The sequence below is a fragment of the Callionymus lyra genome, chromosome 13 (assembly GCF_982586985.1).
Source record: "Callionymus lyra chromosome 13, fCalLyr1.hap1.1, whole genome shotgun sequence".
Taxonomy (NCBI): Eukaryota; Metazoa; Chordata; class Actinopteri; order Syngnathiformes; family Callionymidae; genus Callionymus; species Callionymus lyra.
The window spans coordinates 8,270,576-8,288,488 of NC_141830.1; the positions used below are offsets into that span (position 1 = coordinate 8,270,576).

The 17,913-nt window shown below is 38.3% G+C and overlaps 1 protein-coding gene across 1 annotated transcript; it reads left to right on the forward strand.

Annotated features, from left to right (window-relative positions):
• The first annotated feature begins 166 nt into the window (after positions 1 to 166).
• fzd6 (frizzled class receptor 6) lies at positions 167 to 17,701 on the forward strand. Its single transcript, XM_087805353.1, has 8 exons — positions 167 to 252; positions 1,889 to 2,246; positions 8,003 to 8,199; positions 9,332 to 9,911; positions 10,697 to 11,116; positions 11,188 to 11,336; positions 13,201 to 13,554; positions 15,495 to 17,701. Exons 2-8 carry the CDS (start codon positions 2,061 to 2,063, stop codon positions 15,637 to 15,639), a joined length of 2,031 nt encoding a protein of 676 aa, XP_087661479.1. The 5' UTR covers positions 167 to 252; positions 1,889 to 2,060; the 3' UTR covers positions 15,640 to 17,701.
• The last annotated feature ends 212 nt before the right edge of the window (positions 17,702 to 17,913 follow it).

The following is a 17,913-nucleotide window of genomic DNA, read 5'->3' on the forward strand; positions in this document are numbered from 1 at the left end:
GGTAGACGACACATATTAGCACTTGAATCGAGAAATGCGACACCTAATGTATTTCTCTTTATTTAACGAAAAAGAAAACGCCTTCGGGACAATACGCCAAGGTTGTCAATTCCAACTTCCGTGAACGCAGCATCCGTGCAGGCGGAGACTGGAGCTTCACTCCAGCAGGAAACACGCTTCCATGTTCCACACACACAACAATCCTCAGACATATCGTTTTGTCAGCTGTTACTGGCTCTCACTTCATGACATGTAAGTTATTTCTGTTGCTTTTTCTTCTCACTTTACTTTTCCTAAAAGTTCTGCGGCGACATGATCCAAGTTAACAACTTTACTCCTGGAGAAACCGAGGCTTGTTTTTTGTTAGTTTTTTGTTACTGTTGCCGAAGTTACTTTGTGTTTGTGTCGCTATGGACGACCTTTAAAATGCAACTTTACATTTTGTTTCAATAAAATATATTTATCAACTTTCGAACAACTGGCGATAAAAAAGTTCTCCACGTAGACGTTAAGTTTAATAAGAGTCTTATGCCGTTGATGCTAACTTTTGTTTAGCTAACTATTTTTTTTAAGTCTTGAGCTTTTTTATACATACACATTTAGTCATATATTCCAAATATTATTGTATTACTTTGAGTTTTAGAAGTCAAAGCACTAAGTAGAAGTGTGTATTAACAAGAATCTGGCGATACGATACGTATCACGATACAGGGGCAACTGTACGACGTATTGAGAAATATCTGATACTGTAGTAACAAAAATATATTCGTAGTATCGTTCAGTACTTGACTCCAGAAAAGCAGAATGTACAGATCACGACTCTGGACAAAGTCTTACCTGCTCTCATTTGTTTTGAAAACAAACTTTGTCCAAACTTGAGCTTTAAAAGCTGCTGGAGTCAAATGTATCCTCTCGTCCTCAGTCATCACCGAGATCTTTCGGGATCGTGACTTGAAAACGGAAGTTAAATTGTGATTATAAAATGAACAAACATTGTGAATACTAGCATGTTAATTGTGAATTCAAATTTAAATTACTTTTTTTGACAAACTTAATAAACCATAAAAATAACTATGATAAGAATACTATATTAAAGCCAAAAATTAAACAATACAGAAGAGAAATACAATGTAAGTAAGTAAGTAATATTTATTTATATAGCGCTTTTCGAGACCAGGGTCACAAAGCGCTTAAACAATCAAAACAATACTCAAAAAGGTACATACTTTAAAGAAAAAGATACTACTGAGAACAACACAGGAGTTCGAGAAATTCAAGTACAGTGTTGTTAAATATCGATACACCGTCATAAGAAAATAATGTGATATATTGTTGTAACAATGCTTTCTCACACTCCTACAAGTAGGTGTGTATTTTTTAATTAAATAAATGCTATGTATAGTTGCAGACCTAACATAATAACTGACATATGTACTTAAACACGATCCTATAACATCTTTGAATCCGACGTTCTCTGTAACTTATTCAGGTATGTGAAACCGACACATTAAATACAAGTTCATTATCCACCTCACAAGTCAGGACTCATTCACTCGATCGACTTTAAACTTTTATTACCCCCCAACACTCCCAGTCTCTGCTTGTGGTCTGCATCAGGATCCGATATCCAGTCCCTAATTCCATCCGAGTGAGGCATCACAAAAGCGTACCTGCCAAAACATTTTGCCCAAGACCTGCCGGAGAAAATCAGGGGTGGATACGTTTCACCCGCCCGTTGACAGCACAATGAGAGGGTTCGTGATGGATTGCTCAACGAAAGGATGTTTCGTCTTTCTGCTCCGAATTCTCTTCTGAACAGAGTGCGAAAATAAAAACCAGATTTGAACCATGTGACGTATAAATCGGCTGTATCCGTCTTTTCTTGCAGACGCTGACGTTTCCCACTCGTGATCAAGACCCACATGCGGCGCAAAACGAAGATGCTGCTTTCACTGGTTTCTGTCATCCGATGATTCCCGGGGAGGCAGGATCTAAATGCGATAAATCCTCACGGTGATCAACGACATCAGGTTTCCTCAAGTCTCGTCGCCGTCGTCACGATGCTGCTGCTGCCGGGGCCACTTTTGTTGCTGTCGCTGCTGTGTCTGGGAAGGTGTCGCGCTCACAGCTCCTTCACCTGTGAACCCATTCGAGTGCAGCGATGCTTTGGGATGTCGTATAATATGACCTACTTCCCCAACATGATGGAACATTATGACCAGGAAATTGCAGCAAATCGTATGGAGGTGAGGTTTTTTTTTTTTTCAACATGCATTGTTACTACATATCTCTCTGTATATATAACTTTAATCAGAATATTACTCACAAGAAAATGTATTTACTAACATATTAAGTAGTATGGAAAACGTAACCAAGCACTGAGGCAGAAATCCGTGACGCCATCTTGAATTCTGAATATTAACATGTAGCCATTTTTTTTTAAATAAAATGTATTTTATAGAAGAATCGCACATTCATATCTGCACTTTAAAAGAAAAAATATATATATAGTTTTTCTCTTCTATTCCCGCCTGTGGACTTCCTGTTACCAAAATATTAAATGAATAAAATAATAAAAAAAACACGCACAAATTCTGTGTGTAACGGATGCCACAGCGATGAAATATTAATAAATAATCAAGATGAAAGAAAAATTAATAAATAAAATAAACACTGTGATAAATTTATAAATATATATAGCAAAAGTGTGGCGGGGAGGGAGTTATAAAATCAGAAACTTTTTATTGCCATAGGAGCCTAACACCAATTAAACATTATATATTTTTCATTTTACTATAATATTATTATTATTATATGGACTTGTAAGTGGGTGATTTATTAAGGATTTCACAATCCGTTTAAAAGTATGAAATGTAAAATAATATGACAAATTGGAAAGTAAAAATAACGCGTGTTCGTTCGCAAGAATTCTTTCTTAATCAGTATAAAACAAAGACGACAAAAACATGAAGGTACTGGTAACTCTGTTTTTTAGCAACTATTAAAAGGTAATCGGATTATTGTGATAATAATTGTATCATGATCTTTAACTTTTCAAGGGTTAACTTGTATTATTATCCTTTCATCTGTTTTAGAGGAGATGCCACAGTCTTCAATTTCAACTGAAATAAATCAGTTTTTTATCCATTTCATTTGATCAATTTTAGCATGTCATTTATCGAAAAAAAGGTCCAGGCAATCTCATTTGTAATGCCATCAAATTAGTTTAAAATTAGCTATTGACTCAAGTACATTCTCAAGGACATACTGCATCTTGAGAATGCGTAGATTATACAAAAGTATTCTTTATCTACCACTTCAAGGCTGAGTTGAGGCCACGTTTTTTTTTAACTTTTCCACTGTTCAGATGACTGTGGGTTATTTATGAGGGAATTTCACGACTGGGCTTGTTGCACAGGTGGCATCCTATCATAGTACCATGATGGAATTCACTGAGATCTAGATACCTCCTGTACGCGATCGTATGAACCTGTGGCGATTGGGAGTGATTCCAACACCTGATCTTGAGCAAATATGTTTGTTAATATAGTGTATTTAATCATTTGATACGAGCTGTTATTCCTCACAGACGTCACCCTTTTTATCATTTGTAGCCTTTTCGTCTTGGTAAATATTTTCCTGAAGTTGTGGACTTGCGTTCAAAGATCTCCTGGAGGCTGTGAAGTCAAAGGGGTTTCTAATGTTCATACAACTAATGCGTTTGAAAGTGATAGCTCAGGAAAGCCTGAGGAAAATCTTTGAAGTCTGACACAAAAACCCTGACTATGAACTCGGTGAGCTGACGTACAACAGCCATAAAATCACATTTTTATTAGATTTACTTGATTTACTTGGGGTTTTTTTTTTTGTTTTCTTTTGTAAGATTTACTTTATGCTTCTTCTCATATCGTTCAAAATGAAAAAAACAATTACCTCCAAGTCCCTTAACTTAGGATAAATACTTACTCATCTGGGAAGTTCAAGGTCTGAAAGTTGTTCTGAAGATTTTAATAAGATAGTAAAGTCAGTGAAAAGCGATTGAAGTGATACCTGTGTGAACAACCACAGTTCCTCTACTTTAATGTCACGCAGGAAGTTCACTGACTTACTGACTCCCTATTATTATTCTTTTAGCTCGAACATTTCTTAACCTGATACATCATCACAGGATTCACTCGCCAAGACTGGTTTTTGGGAACCTAATATTTCTGTGGAATTAAATATATATTTTTTAAAAATGCTAAGAAGGATATTATAAAAACTAGTTTTGGGACTTACGTGTTGTGTCAACGGTATCTTATAATTTTGTAATTATTTTTCTTTTTTTATAAAATAAAACACCATAAGTAAAATAAACCTCATACTTTTAAGATAAGTATTTTAAGTCAAATTCACATGATTACTTATTTACTTATTTACAGCAGCTATAAAGAATTTTAGGAAACTTGTATTGAGTCCATCAAGTTTGTATTGATCTGTTTTTATCATTGTCACACAATACTTTCACACACGGTTTAACTAGAAGTTCACACATATTTGTTAGGTAGGAGCGTGAGAAAAATGTATCTGGAGATTCAACAGTACTGTATTGAATTTTTTTTTTTTTTGGAAAAGTATATATTCATAGAGGAGGGGTTTTTTTTTTATCTGATTTTTTTTTTTCATCATAGTTATTTTATGGTTTATATTTTAATAACGTTTTTGTAAAATCAAATAATTACAGTTAACATGCAAATTATTCACAGCGTTTGTTCATTTTGTTGTTGCAATTACACTACCGGCCAGTAGACGGGAGCCATTATTAAGTTCTCCGCAGTTAAAGGAACAATAAAATCTTACAAGATCCCGGTGATGACTGAGGACAGGAGGATACAGCAGATTTTTGGGAAACATTTGGCTTTTCAGTTCTATATCAACCAAGAGAGGGAAATAATAACGTGACCATGAGTTTAGCATATCGCTGAAGTTCTAGTTTTTAAGGCGTGACAAATATTCCTATACTCAGTGTAAATATTGCAATATTTCTTATACCGATACCGTATCATGTCCAACAGCACTGTATCAATTTTTTCCCAAATATTTAAACAATTAACATGTAAAATAATTTGATTTCACTTGAATTTCTTCTCGTGTGCAAGAAATGATGTTCCCGTTCTTTAAATTCAGTTATTATCTTGACTTTTAAAGTATATACATTACTGAATATTGTTTTGATTGTTTAAGCGCTTTGTGACCCTGGTCTCGAAAAGCGCTATATAAATACAAATTACTTACTTACTTACTTACTTATTATCTTGTGTATACTTTGCTATGGAAGTTTTCCAACAATTACATTCTTTAAATATATTGTTGTTAATACAATATTGCAATATATCGTATCATTGCCCCTGTATCATGATCATGAACAGTTCAAATAAATTACTTTAAGTCTAAAAAACATGTGGAAATAAAAATAATCTAAACGGCAACGGCAAGTAAAACATCTTAAACTTGCTATCTTGATTTTTGTTTTGTTTTATGAGGCCTTAAATAAATTCCTTGTGAGTGTGATCTCTCTCACAACAATGTCATGTGTGTGTGTGTGTGTGTGTGTGTGTGTCCACCACACAGCGACTCCTAAAACACACGTTTTCTTGTGATTACTGATGCGGCTAAATGTCGTCCTGTGATCTCCCTTAAGTCCAGCTTATTTTCCTCACCGTTGACATCCTGAGCCCCGGCATTCCTGACGAGGACGGGGTTTTACGTTACACACAATGTGCAAGTGTGTCAAGAAGGACCCGGGATCCGTTGAAGGAGGGCTTTTGTGTTGCATCTGGCGAAAGGTATCGGGCTTCCTATTTCACCGCTGCCTTGGCCACTGGCATGGACTTTGTTGTGCGAGGCCTTTGATTAGCGGAGGAAGGGGAGAGACACGCCCATCACACACAAAGCGTCTGCTACATACCACAATGACTATTCTCTGTTAATCACTCACGGGTTTACACCGGTGCAGTCTTCGCTCCCCGGTGCTGTCTCCCAGGTGACGGAACATTCCCTGGCCCGGACTCAACATGCTGCACATGTTAGAAAGTTAGAAGTAGAGTTTAGTTCTACACCTGTGGATTTGAAGTATAGATTTGTTCAAATTATATAAAATTGACCCTTAAAGACTCCTTTGGACTCTAGTAAAGATGTTTTTTTTGGAAACTTCTCTTCTTCATTCTACAGCATAGGTTCGAGGCGGCCTCCATGTAGGTCTGTGCATTTCTTGAGGCACAAAAATGTCCACAGCCTTGATCTCCACCCTGATGGCTTCCTTGAGGTCTGCGGTGATCCTGGGTATCCTTGGTTACACTCGGTCCTAAAGGTACCCTCAACGAGTTTCCAATGCAAAATCAGTCTTCAGTCCCATCACCCAAGATTTATTTCAGATACTTCCGGGACAGGTCAGAGGTTTAATACCTTGCTTCATCTTGCTGGAACCAGAACTTGGGTACAGTGTCTGCAGTCAACGTACTGAGGGTGTATATAGATTCTCTTATTATCGCTATATTCTCCCCTGATACTGTATCTATATTCAAAAGTATTGTATTAATTTGCTATATTTATAGATTTCTTTCTTCTTAAACATAATGAGGAAATAAGAGCTGTTATAAGAACCTGTTTTTTGGGGGGTCAACCAGTTCAAGGAAAGAACTGATAACATTCTATAAATAAACATAACATGAAGCGGGAATGTTTTTATGCATTGACTGAGTAGTAGGAGTTTTATAAAATATATATCGCAATGTTTTTTTCCTCAATTATGTAATGTTTTTTTTTGTTTTTTGTCCTTAAAATGATATTTTATGTGTTGCCATATTTCCTTTATGGTTTATAGTTCATTAATATGTTCATTATCAGTCATTACGTCGATGATGACTCGGGATGAGAGGATACAGTGAACTCCAGCAGTTTTCAAAGCTTATGTTTGGTCATATTTTTGGCATTCGGTCTGTAAATTCTGCAATGCCAGAGTTAAGCACTCATGCAGTATTACAAATGTATCACAGTACAACATCGGAATATTTTGTATCGTTGCCCCTGTATTGTGATGCATGTCGTATCGCCAGATTTTTGCCAATACACACCCTTATGAGTTCTTACTTTAAATAGTAATGTAGAAAAATATGCTTTCAGTTGAGTAGTGTACATTCTGCCATCGTTTCATTATTCCTCTCTCTGGTTAACGTAAACCGTGCAGAATCGTGTAATCCACTTGTGTATGCTACACTCAAACCAATTAAACCTCAAATGTTGACATCTAATTATTTACGTGGCTGTCTTACTAAGGCGCTTAGCCGTGTTCTCCCGTTTACTGCGAGGCTAAGATGCACTCTCTGATTATTGAGAGTGGATTTTGTTGCGTAATATTCCAGGACCTCCACAGGAGAGGAACAAGGCCTCTTACTGTGTGACCGTATGCCCAAGAGATGGTGGACTGAACTGCCAACTTGGGTTTCAGCAGAGGGAAAAAAAACAGGGGTTGAATGACTGCTTGTGTTGGTGTGTGTTTTTATTTTATTTCCATGTTGTTGAAGTGTGTGTCTGGCTGGTTATGACCGATGAGTCCACGTGGTGAAATGTGAAAGATGGGTCGCCAGATGTCTGTCAAAACAAAACACAATGCCTCACCTATCAGCGGCTCCGAGATTCCCAGTCCCACTGGCTAGATCTCCGGGGCAGTCACTTCCTGCCGCACTCCCCAACCTTCCCCAGTTCTTGACCAGTGTGTTGAAACCGAAGAAAGTGTTTCCCTGACCAATGAATGGCTCCTTTGTGTGGCGCTGTGGAGCTACATACCTGACTGATCAGTCGCCATCGCTCAGATGGATCTGATTTACTTATGAACGTCGCAGTTAATGTGGCGCTGATGTTTCAAATTAAACTTGATTGTAGCGCTATAAGCTATTAGGGTCATGTTGGATAACTACGTTCAAAATTCAGACCTAACGCCGCTTCCCTTCTCTTTCCCTTCCAGCCGTTCATGCCTCTGGCAAAACTCCACTGTTCCCCAGACGTCCGTGAGTTCCTGTGCCAGGCCTTTATCCCCATGTGCACTGAAGAGGAGACTGTTAAACGTCCATGTCGGGAACAGTGTAAGAGGGTTCTGTCCGACTGCGAGGACAACATGCAGGTCTTTGGTGTCACCTGGCCACAAGAGTTGCAGTGTGACAAGTGAGTCGTAGTATCTGCGTCTATCGTGAGAGATTGAAAAGTTTGCATATTTACAATGTAGCATATTTAAATAAGGAAAACATTTTATTCAAGCCAGGCATATAGATTATTTGAAGACCCTTTGCCGGCGCATTAGGGGTGTTCGAAAATATTTATAAGGCGATATTTTCTTTACGATACCGTTTAAATACTAAGCATATTTAGCAATTCAACTTCCGGCCACTAGATGGCAGCAGTATGTCCTTCTTCGGCAGCTAAAGGAACAATGAAATCCTGCGAGAACCCAGTAATGACTGAGGACGAGAGGATATAGTCGACTGCAGCGGCTTTAAAAGCTGATGTTTGGAGACATGTTTGTTTCAACACAAATAAAATAAATTACGACTTGTCAAGAGTCATGTGGTCTTTAAATTCTGCAACACTAGAGTAAAGTACTTGAACAAATATACAATTATATCCTTGTTTCTACAGTATCGAAATATATTGTATTGTTGTCCCTGTATCGTGACACGTATCGTATCGCCAGATTCTTGCCAATACAGACCTCTTCTTAAACGTGGCCCTCTATGGGTGATCGAAAGACGTAATTGGGTAATAAAATCTTGAAATTGAGACATGTATTAGAAAAATAGGAAAAGAGTTTTTTAATATACATAATCGCTTATTTATGCACACTTTTCTGTGTGTATTTATTTACCCGAAGCCATATATAAGTGTATTTATATCAATCAAAAACAGATTTCAAGTTATACTAATAAAGTCCAATTTGGATTTTTTTGTCGCTAATATTTAATTTTTTAATAATATGTTTTATCTTCCCTTTCTTCTTTTGACTTTCTATCCCTTTTTTCATCAACTGACCTTTTTAGTAAAAAAAAATAAACATTTTAATTACATAGATTTTTACACTTTAAATTTTCATTTCATTTCATTTTCATGCGTTGGAAAAAAACAACATTGCTTAAATTTGATTTTTTTTAAATTAAATTCAAAGTCTGATTTAGATTAGTGTTAGAAAATGTATTTTCTAAGTCTGGAGGCAAACAATTACTCCCACACTTCTTGTTATTTGTTCCATATTAAAAGTATTGCCTCTGGTTAAGTACACAGTTAATGTGTTTTTCTTCCACAGATTGCCATCCTGCAGCGCACACAAGGATGCAGGGATCCCCGTCACGACCACAGCCAGCTCGATGTCTTCAAAGAGAGACCTGGGCTTTTGGTGTCCGCTGGAGTTGAAAACCAAACCCAACCACGGCGCCTCCTTCCTCGGCACCCAGGACTGCGCGCCGCCTTGTTCCAACATGTACTTCAAACCCCACGACATCGACTTCGCCAAAAGCTTCATCGGCGTCTGCTCCATCATCTGCTTGGTCGCCACCCTCTTCACCTTCCTGACCTTCCTCATCGATGTCAAGCGCTTCCGGTACCCGGAGCGACCCATAATATTCTACGCCGTCTGCTACAGCTTCGTCTCCCTCATCTACTTTATTGGGTTCCTGTTGGGGAACAGTGCGTCCTGCATGAAAGCAGACAGTCCTGCAGGTGTGGATACAGTCGTCCTGGGCTCTCAGAGTAAAGGCTGCACTCTGCTCTTCATGCTGCTCTACTTCTTCTCTATTGCTGGACTCGTGTGGTGGGTCATCCTCACCATCACATGGTTCTTGGCTGCTGGACCCAAATGGAGCTGCGAAGCCATCGAGAAGAAAGCTGTGAGTTTATGGTGATGATGATACTGTCTGTATACTGCCATCAGTAAAGTGATCAATTCAAATATCACATGTAAAAACTTGTTTTTTAATTGTTTGAAGTCCTTTTCAAAATAAATGACATAACTCGTGGAGTTATATTATACATTTTAATTTTATAGCAAAGGAATTATAATTTCTAATGTACAAATGTATCAAATATTGAAATGATTGAAAATCATACCCTCAATTTACAAATGATTGAATTTAAATATTCAATGAAAAAGCAATTTTAACCTTTTAATATAGAATTCATACAATTTATTACTTTATATATTTTAAGAAAGAAATCATTTTTGGTTTGGTCCAGTGGCACTATTTTATCAACTTTATTCTATTCAATTTAAAAGTTTGCAAATTAAAAAAAAAATGGAAAAAAATAGGAGTCATTTGTTTCTAAAATACTCAAACTGTGTTATTTAATTATTTAAAGAACAAACAAATTGAACCTTTAAATAATGCATTGAAAAAAAGATTCACCCTAGAAATTCATGTTAAAAGTCTGGTGGCACAATTTCACTCCCATATTAATGGACCTTAATCAAGAAAGCTGTGAGTTTAGGGAAGTATATGATGATGATAATACCATAATACTTAATATTATATTATAATAATAATAATTATTATTATTATTTAAATTGATTCTTATAAAAGAAAAACTTTTGAAGAGATAATATTCTGATGGCACTGAAATACTTCCACAGGAGATTATTCGAATTGTTTGATAATTTCATCTTCTTTGTCTTCAGGTGTGGTTCCACTCGGCCGCCTGGGGGATCCCCGGATCAATGACCGTGATGCTGCTGGCTCTGAACAAAGTGGAAGGCGACAACATCAGCGGGGTCTGCTTCGTGGGACTGTACGACCTGGACGCCCTGCGCTTCTTCGTCCTGGCGCCGTCCTGCGTGGGCGTGGTCATCGGCCTCTTCCTCATCCTCGCCGGCATCGTGTCGCTCAACCACGTGCGGCAGGTGATCCAGCACGACGAGCGCAACCAGGAGAAGCTGAAGAAGTTCATGATCAGGATCGGCGTGTTCAGCTGCCTCTACCTGGTCCCGCTGGTCACCCTGCTGGCCTGCTACACCTACGAGCAGAGTCACCGCAGCACCTGGGAGAACACCTGGATCAACGATCACTGTCTGGAGTACAGCATCCCTTGTCCAGCCAAGGTCTGTGTACCGCATGAAACCCTGCTAGTATCACTGAAGCTAAACATTATTTTCTTTTATTTCCACTTCAGACAACGGATCAGGAGCGACCGGACCTATCTCTGTTCCTGGTCAAATACCTGATGACTCTGGTGGTCGGAATCTCCGGGGTGTTCTGGGTCAGCAGCAAAAAGACCTGCTCCGAGTGGGCCTTCTTTTTCAACAGGACCCGCAAAAGAGAGTGAGTGTTGGCTCTGTAGTATTACGACGTGGTTCCTTGGAATTATTCTGGAAGACTTTGTAGTATAACTCTGAAAGCTCCGTGGTATTACTTAAGTATTATGTTGAAATTAGCTGTGGCATTACTCAGGAAGGTTCTGTGGTATTACTGCGTAAGGCTGTTGTAGTACTCTCTGAGGCTCTGTGGTATTATTCCAGGAGGCTTTGTAGTATTACTCTCTGAGGCTCTGTGGTATTACTCCAGGAGGCTTTGCAGTATTACTCTCTGAGGCTCTGTGGTATTACTCCAGGAGGCTTTGTAGTATTACTCTCTGAGGCTCTGTGGTATTACTCCAGGAGGCTTTGTAGTATTACTCTCTGAGGCTCTGTGGTATTACTCCAGGCGGCTTTGTAGTATTACTCTCTGAGGCTCTATGGTATTACTCCAGGAGGCTTTGTAGTATTACTATGTGAGGCTATTTGGGATTACTCCAGGAGGCTTTGTAGTATTACTCTGTGATGCTCTTTGGGATTACTCCAGAAGGCTTTGTAGTATTACTCTGTGATGCTCTGTGGTATTGCTCCTGAAGGTTTTGTAGTATTTCTCTGCCTGGCTCTGTAGTATTACTCCAGGAGGCTTTGTAGTATTACTCTCTGAGGCTCTGTGGTATTGCTCCTGAAGGTTTTGTAGTATTTCTCTGCTTGGCTCTGTAGTATTACTCCAGGAGGCTTTGTAGTATTACTCTGTGATGCTCTTTGGTATTGCTCCGGAAAGGTTTTGTAGTATTACTCTGTGAGGCTCTGTAGTATTACTCCAGGAGGCTTTGTAGTATTACTCTGTGAGGCTCTATGGTATAACTTCAGGAGGCTCCTGACTACGGAGACTTGTGAAGTAATACTACTGTAAGCTGCCCACCTCCGCCTCATAATACTGTGTGTCTTGTGGTTTGTCAGATGTTTCTTACCACATTTTTGCTGATGACATCCAGCTCTACTGCTCTTTTGATCCAACTGAGCCGCAGAGGCTGAACAGCTTAGTCAATTGTTTGCTAGAAATCAAACAGTGGTTCAGTGAAAACACTTTACAGCTAAATGTGGACAAAACTGAAGCTTTGGTTGTTGCTCCTGATGATAACGTTCCCGTGTTGAGTCAATGCATCAGTATGTGTGAATGGCTGTCAAAGCGCTTTGTGACCCTGGTCTAGAAAGGCGCTATATAAATAGACATTATTATTATTATTAAGACTTGTCTCTAGTTCAACACTGTAGAAAACTGACCAGAAACTGTTTCCTTCAACTGAGAAAAACCTCTTAAACTTAAATTAATGTCACAACACGATCTGGACCTTATATTCCATGTGTTTGTTTCTTCTCGTTTATACTATTGTAACAGTTTATTTTGGTGTCTAAACAAGAAGGATCTGTCTCGTCTGCAGTTAATACAAAACTCTGCAGCAAGAATTCTGAAGCGCTATAGTAGAAGAACTTACATTTCCACGATCCTTAAAACTCTTCACTGGCTGCCAGTTTCTTTCATTTTAAAATTCGGGTTCTTACTTTCAGATCTATTCATGGTCAGACTCCTCCTTACATCACTGATCTGATCCAGCCTTACACCCCATCTTGGGCTCTGAGGTCCTCCCCCTCTTTGTTTGATGGATCTACTGACTCCTTCAAGAAACATCTTAAGACGTTCTTATTCGTGCAGGCTTTTCGCTGATTTTCTGGAACTCCTCTGTTTTTCTCGGTGTCATCTTGACCTTTTAATTATATATTTTATTAAGTATTGTTTTGATTGTTTAAGCGCTTTGTGACCCTGGTCTGGAAAAGCGCTCTACAAATCGAAATTACTTAATATTCACTCACATTCACCTCTTCTCCTTCAGTCCCATCAGCGAGAGTCGGCGTGTGCTGCAGGAGTCGTGCGAGTTCTTCCTGAAGCACAACAGTCGCGTCCAGCACAAGAAGAAGCACTACAAGCCGAGCTCCCACCAGCTCAAGGTCATCTCCAAGTCCATGGGCACCAGCACCGGGGCGTCGGCCACCAACCAGGGAGGTCTGGCCACAGGCAGCCACGCGCCGGGGTCTCTGATGGGGAGTCTGCCCCGGGACCAGCAGGAGAGAGCGTCTGGCAGGAGCTCCCGGCGTGGGGAGCGGGAAGGGGGCGAGAGACGCAGCAAGGGGGGCTCCAGTAAAGTCAGCAGCCGTGCAGAGAGTTTACACAGAGTCGCAGATGGAAGGTGAGTTTTTTTTTTTTTTCTTATCTCGACCAAATATTCTGAACTGAATCCAGTATTAAAACCAGACTTGTCCACGTAGTTGTTCTGGTTACATCATACTACACTCTGTTGACACACAAATGGTGTCGGTTCAGACACATGAACCTGCTGTTCTCACTGAAGTTCCTTAGTAGAAATATTAACAAAGTTATCGCCTCTATTTGTACTTAAGACTTTCTTCGTGCAGGCTTTTCCCTGATTTTCTGGGACACCTCTGTCTTTCTCGGTGTTATCTTGATCTTTTTTGTATATCTTTTTGGAGTATTTTTCTGATTGTCTAACTGCTTTGTGACTCTGGTCTAGAAAAGCGCTCTACAAATATAAATGACTTACTTGTCATTATTTTGCTCACAGTCTTCATGACTTCTGTGGTTTGTATCCTTTACACAAGCTCAGTACAAATGTGTCACAGCTTCTTCTTTACAAGTGCACTACAATGCCACCTCCAGGACTGGCATGTGTACTACATGAGTAATTTAATATGGAAGTGGATTTCTCCTGGGACGACTTCTTTCAACGACACCTGCCAAAAAACCCAGTGACCCTTGTTTATAAATTGGGTTACGGTCAAAAAAAAAAAAAAATCCCAATAAACCAGATCTGCAAAATGGTGACCGACTTTTTGTAAGACTTACTCACATATTTCAAATGTTGAAACGTCTTCCTTTCAAAGATGCAGTAATCTGGGCGAAAGAGAGGTTACGAGAGTGGAGTCCATTATGGCGTAATAATGTCTTCACTCCTCCTCTAGCCAGCTGTAATCATGTTTATACAACGATTCCCTTGGAGGTGGAGACTTCCGGGATTCATGACGTGCGGTGACGAACCTTGATGTTTGACCAATTTAGTTAAATCTCCTGAAAAACAGTGTTTTCGGTGGGCGGGGCTAAAGATAATTTTCTTATGTAAATATGTCATTGAAAAAAGAGTTTTGCACAAACAGACTCATACTGATGATACAATAGAGTCCAACATCTATTTAAGACACACTTAAAAAACACAAACACTTAAGTTTCCCTTAATTGAATTTTGCACCCCATGTCACCCGTAAACAAACTGAGACGAATACTCTGACAGTCAAAACAGAAAACGTTGCTCCGCCCCTTTTGCTTTTGCAGATGTGAACCGCCGCCCACCCTTATAGATCTTCTACATAAGGAGGCTCCAAAGGTTCTCTATAGTGTGGGGGTCAGGGGTCGATGTGGCCCCAAACCCGCATTCCCATAATTGACACGGAGGTATTGTTTGCAGCATGAGATGTTGCTTCGTCACGCATGGAGATGATTCAACCGTTTTGTTTTTTTTCTAACCCAATTACAAAGTGCTGATGGGGCCAATTTATCCATAATTTTAAGTGGCCCTCATGATGGTTGTCCTGAATTTAACCAGATTAATGTTGATACTATGAACAATAAAGATGTCAATGTTTAAGTTAAGATAAGGAACACAGTTCATCGACGACGACACAGACTTTTAATAACGATTAAGATCATATTTAAAGACCGAAAATTGCCTGGTGAGTGTTTAATAAAGGAGGACAAACACAGATATTTAAGATGGATTGAGCCTCAAAGAATGAATAATATTGCAATAATACTCGTACTTACTCATACAGACAGTTTGAATTGTATCATATCGTTGGGTCTCCAATTGTATCTCTTCAGATTATACATCAATTAGACTTTAGCCATTAAAAAAAACTGTCTAATGAAAGAATCAACAATAATTTAATCTACAATATAATGTTTATCTCTGCATGGATGTGATTTAACAGAATATTAACTCATTAAACAAGTGTAAACTTTGAGTTTCGTGTGAGAATTCACTCATTTTCAGAAGATATTAACTTTAACGCTTTAAAAAAAGGAAATGAATGAAATGAGTATTGGTTTGTTCTCCAGGATGACGCCCAAGATCGACCCGCCAGACTCCAGGCTGCTGCATCCAGCCGTCAGTCCATCACACAGCGGCAGCGGTCAAGACCAACCCGCTCAGCAGGCCCTCAAGGCACCTGTGGAGAGCAGGGACACACAGGAAAGCAACTGAGGAGAGCCTTACAAATTCTTTAAACCACTATCACAGAGAATCATCGTCATTAGCCAAATATACGTCTACACTGTATTCTCAAGCGGTAGATTGTTGCAGAAAACCTCAAGCGTGAAAGTATCAGTATTCAGATACACCAAACCTGTGACACTTCAAAACCACCAATGATTTAAAACCCACTTTTATATATAACCTGCTGGCTCAACCTTTTTTTAAGTAGATGATCTTAATTATTTAAGTGTATTTTCTATGTTTTCTTCTACAGTTACAGTCGCTACACTGTCGTTTTATTTTGTATCCAAACATGTTGATGAGTTGAATGTTTTTTCTGTTTTAATGTGAATGTTTTTTTCTTTCTTTTTCTTATACTATTAGTCTTAGACCTTGTAATCTGTTCTTTTTTTCCACTTCAATCAAAGATGTTCCAAAGACCAAAAAACAAACATTTGTTGAATTATTTCTTTATCACTTCAACCCACCGTGAGGCGCCAGTTAGTCGGTGGGTTTTTTTTTTCTGCAAGTTATGAAGATACTTTAACAACTTTTGTGAAAAAAGACTTGATTTTAAACGAAGAGTATTGAAACGAGCACACGTTTGACAAAAATATGAATAATTTGAAGGAAATTATCATTTAAAAAAAGAAATTGTTGTCATTATTTCTAAAGAAAAATGTTCTTTAAGTTAAACAATTTAATTACATTTTGTGGATGTAAAGTCTTGATCAAAATAGGATTTTAAGGATCATGAAAAACTGTTTTTTTTATAAATATTTTGTATATTTTACAAAAATCATTGAAGATTGTATAGAAGTAGAGAAAAAAACAGTATCTTTTTTATGATTGCCTGCAGTACCGTTCTCGACCACCTTCACGTGTCTTCCATGTTTTCTTGCACTCTTGGTCTCTACCAGACATTCTGTCCATGCAAATTAAAAGGGAATCCATGTTAGTTTATTTGAAGGCATTAGTTCCACTGAAATACAAGCCTGAATGTCTTTTTTTTATAATTATTATTATTTGATTTAACGAATTTGCTGTCCTTGCTTTTAGACGACATTGTTCCAAATATTTAGAACCACATTATGTCTAAATAGAGTATTGATCCCCAACTGCACCCCTGCATTTTATTCATAGACCTCCTGTTAAAGTAAATACATCATATAGAGTTTTTGTTTCACACATTTTCACTAGTTTTCAGGTTGTTGTTTTTTCAATAGAATTAACTGAAGCTATTGTCTTGACACATCAGGAACTACTGTCAAAACTCCTTCCAGACAGTAATAATGGATATAAGTTTGGAACCACTGCTAGTTGCTAGTTAAGTAGCAATACATCTAAAACTTATTCATGTTTTACTTTTTCCGCTTCCCTCCTTAAGCTTTATGACCAGCAATATACAAATGACATCGGAGTGCGTTAGCAAGTTTATGAATTATTGGTGAAAATATATATATATATTTTTTACAAGAAATGTCACCAGAGGATTAAGATGTGATTGTTATTTTTTGTAATCGCCAAATTTAAACAACTTGTGGTTAAATATTTTTGATTCTAGCTGATGTCCATCAAGTAGGGCTGAGTATTTATCTGGCGACACGATACGAATCATGATACAGGGGCAACTATACAATATATTGCGATACTGTAGTAACAAGTCTATATTTGTAGTATTGTCGAGTACTTGACTCTGGTGTTACAGAATTCACAGACCACATGACTCTTGACGAAGTCGTAACTGATTTCGTTTGTTTTTTAAAACGAAAATATGTTCAAACATCAGCTTTTAAAAGCTGCTTGAGTCGACTGTATCCTCTCGTCCTCAGTCATGGCAGGGGATCTCACACTGTTCCGTTAGCTGTTGAAGACGATCGACTGCTATACGCAAAAAATAAATGTTACATTTAAAAAATCAGTACTGTGCTGCGTGCTTGATACTGTATTGTGAAGAAAAAAATATTGCGATATTTTAATATATCATAGTTTTATTTTTTACACCCCTATGATCATTTCCACTGTTAGTCACCTCACTTAAATTCTAAAGGTGGGTTGGATTGATTTCCGATTTCCGAAAAAACATGTTTGTTTATTTGGGTTGTGTTTAGTATTTCCACATGTTTTGTAAGAAAAAAAATACAAATAAACAATACAAAAGGTCTTTGTTTTAAGATTTGCATCTTTTTCGTGTTTTTCTCTCTGCTCTCCAACTGTGCTCCCTCCTTCAAGTCCTGCCCTCCTCCTCCTCCTCCTCCTCCTCCTCCTCCGAGAGCGAGAGAA

What these genes read in the sequence shown, in the direction of transcription:
- fzd6 (XM_087805353.1), top strand. Translation starts at nt 2,061, where the DNA reads ATGCTGCTGCTGCCGGGGCCACTTTTGTTGCTGTCGCTGCTGTGTCTG. An exon ending in AAGCCATCGAGAAGAAAGCT is followed by an intron (nt 9,912 to 10,696) that starts GTGAGTTTATGG and finishes CTTTGTCTTCAG; the next exon opens with GTGTGGTTCCACTCGGCCGC. An exon ending in CACAGAGTCGCAGATGGAAG is followed by an intron (nt 13,555 to 15,494) that starts GTGAGTTTTTTT and finishes TTTGTTCTCCAG; the next exon opens with GATGACGCCCAAGATCGACC.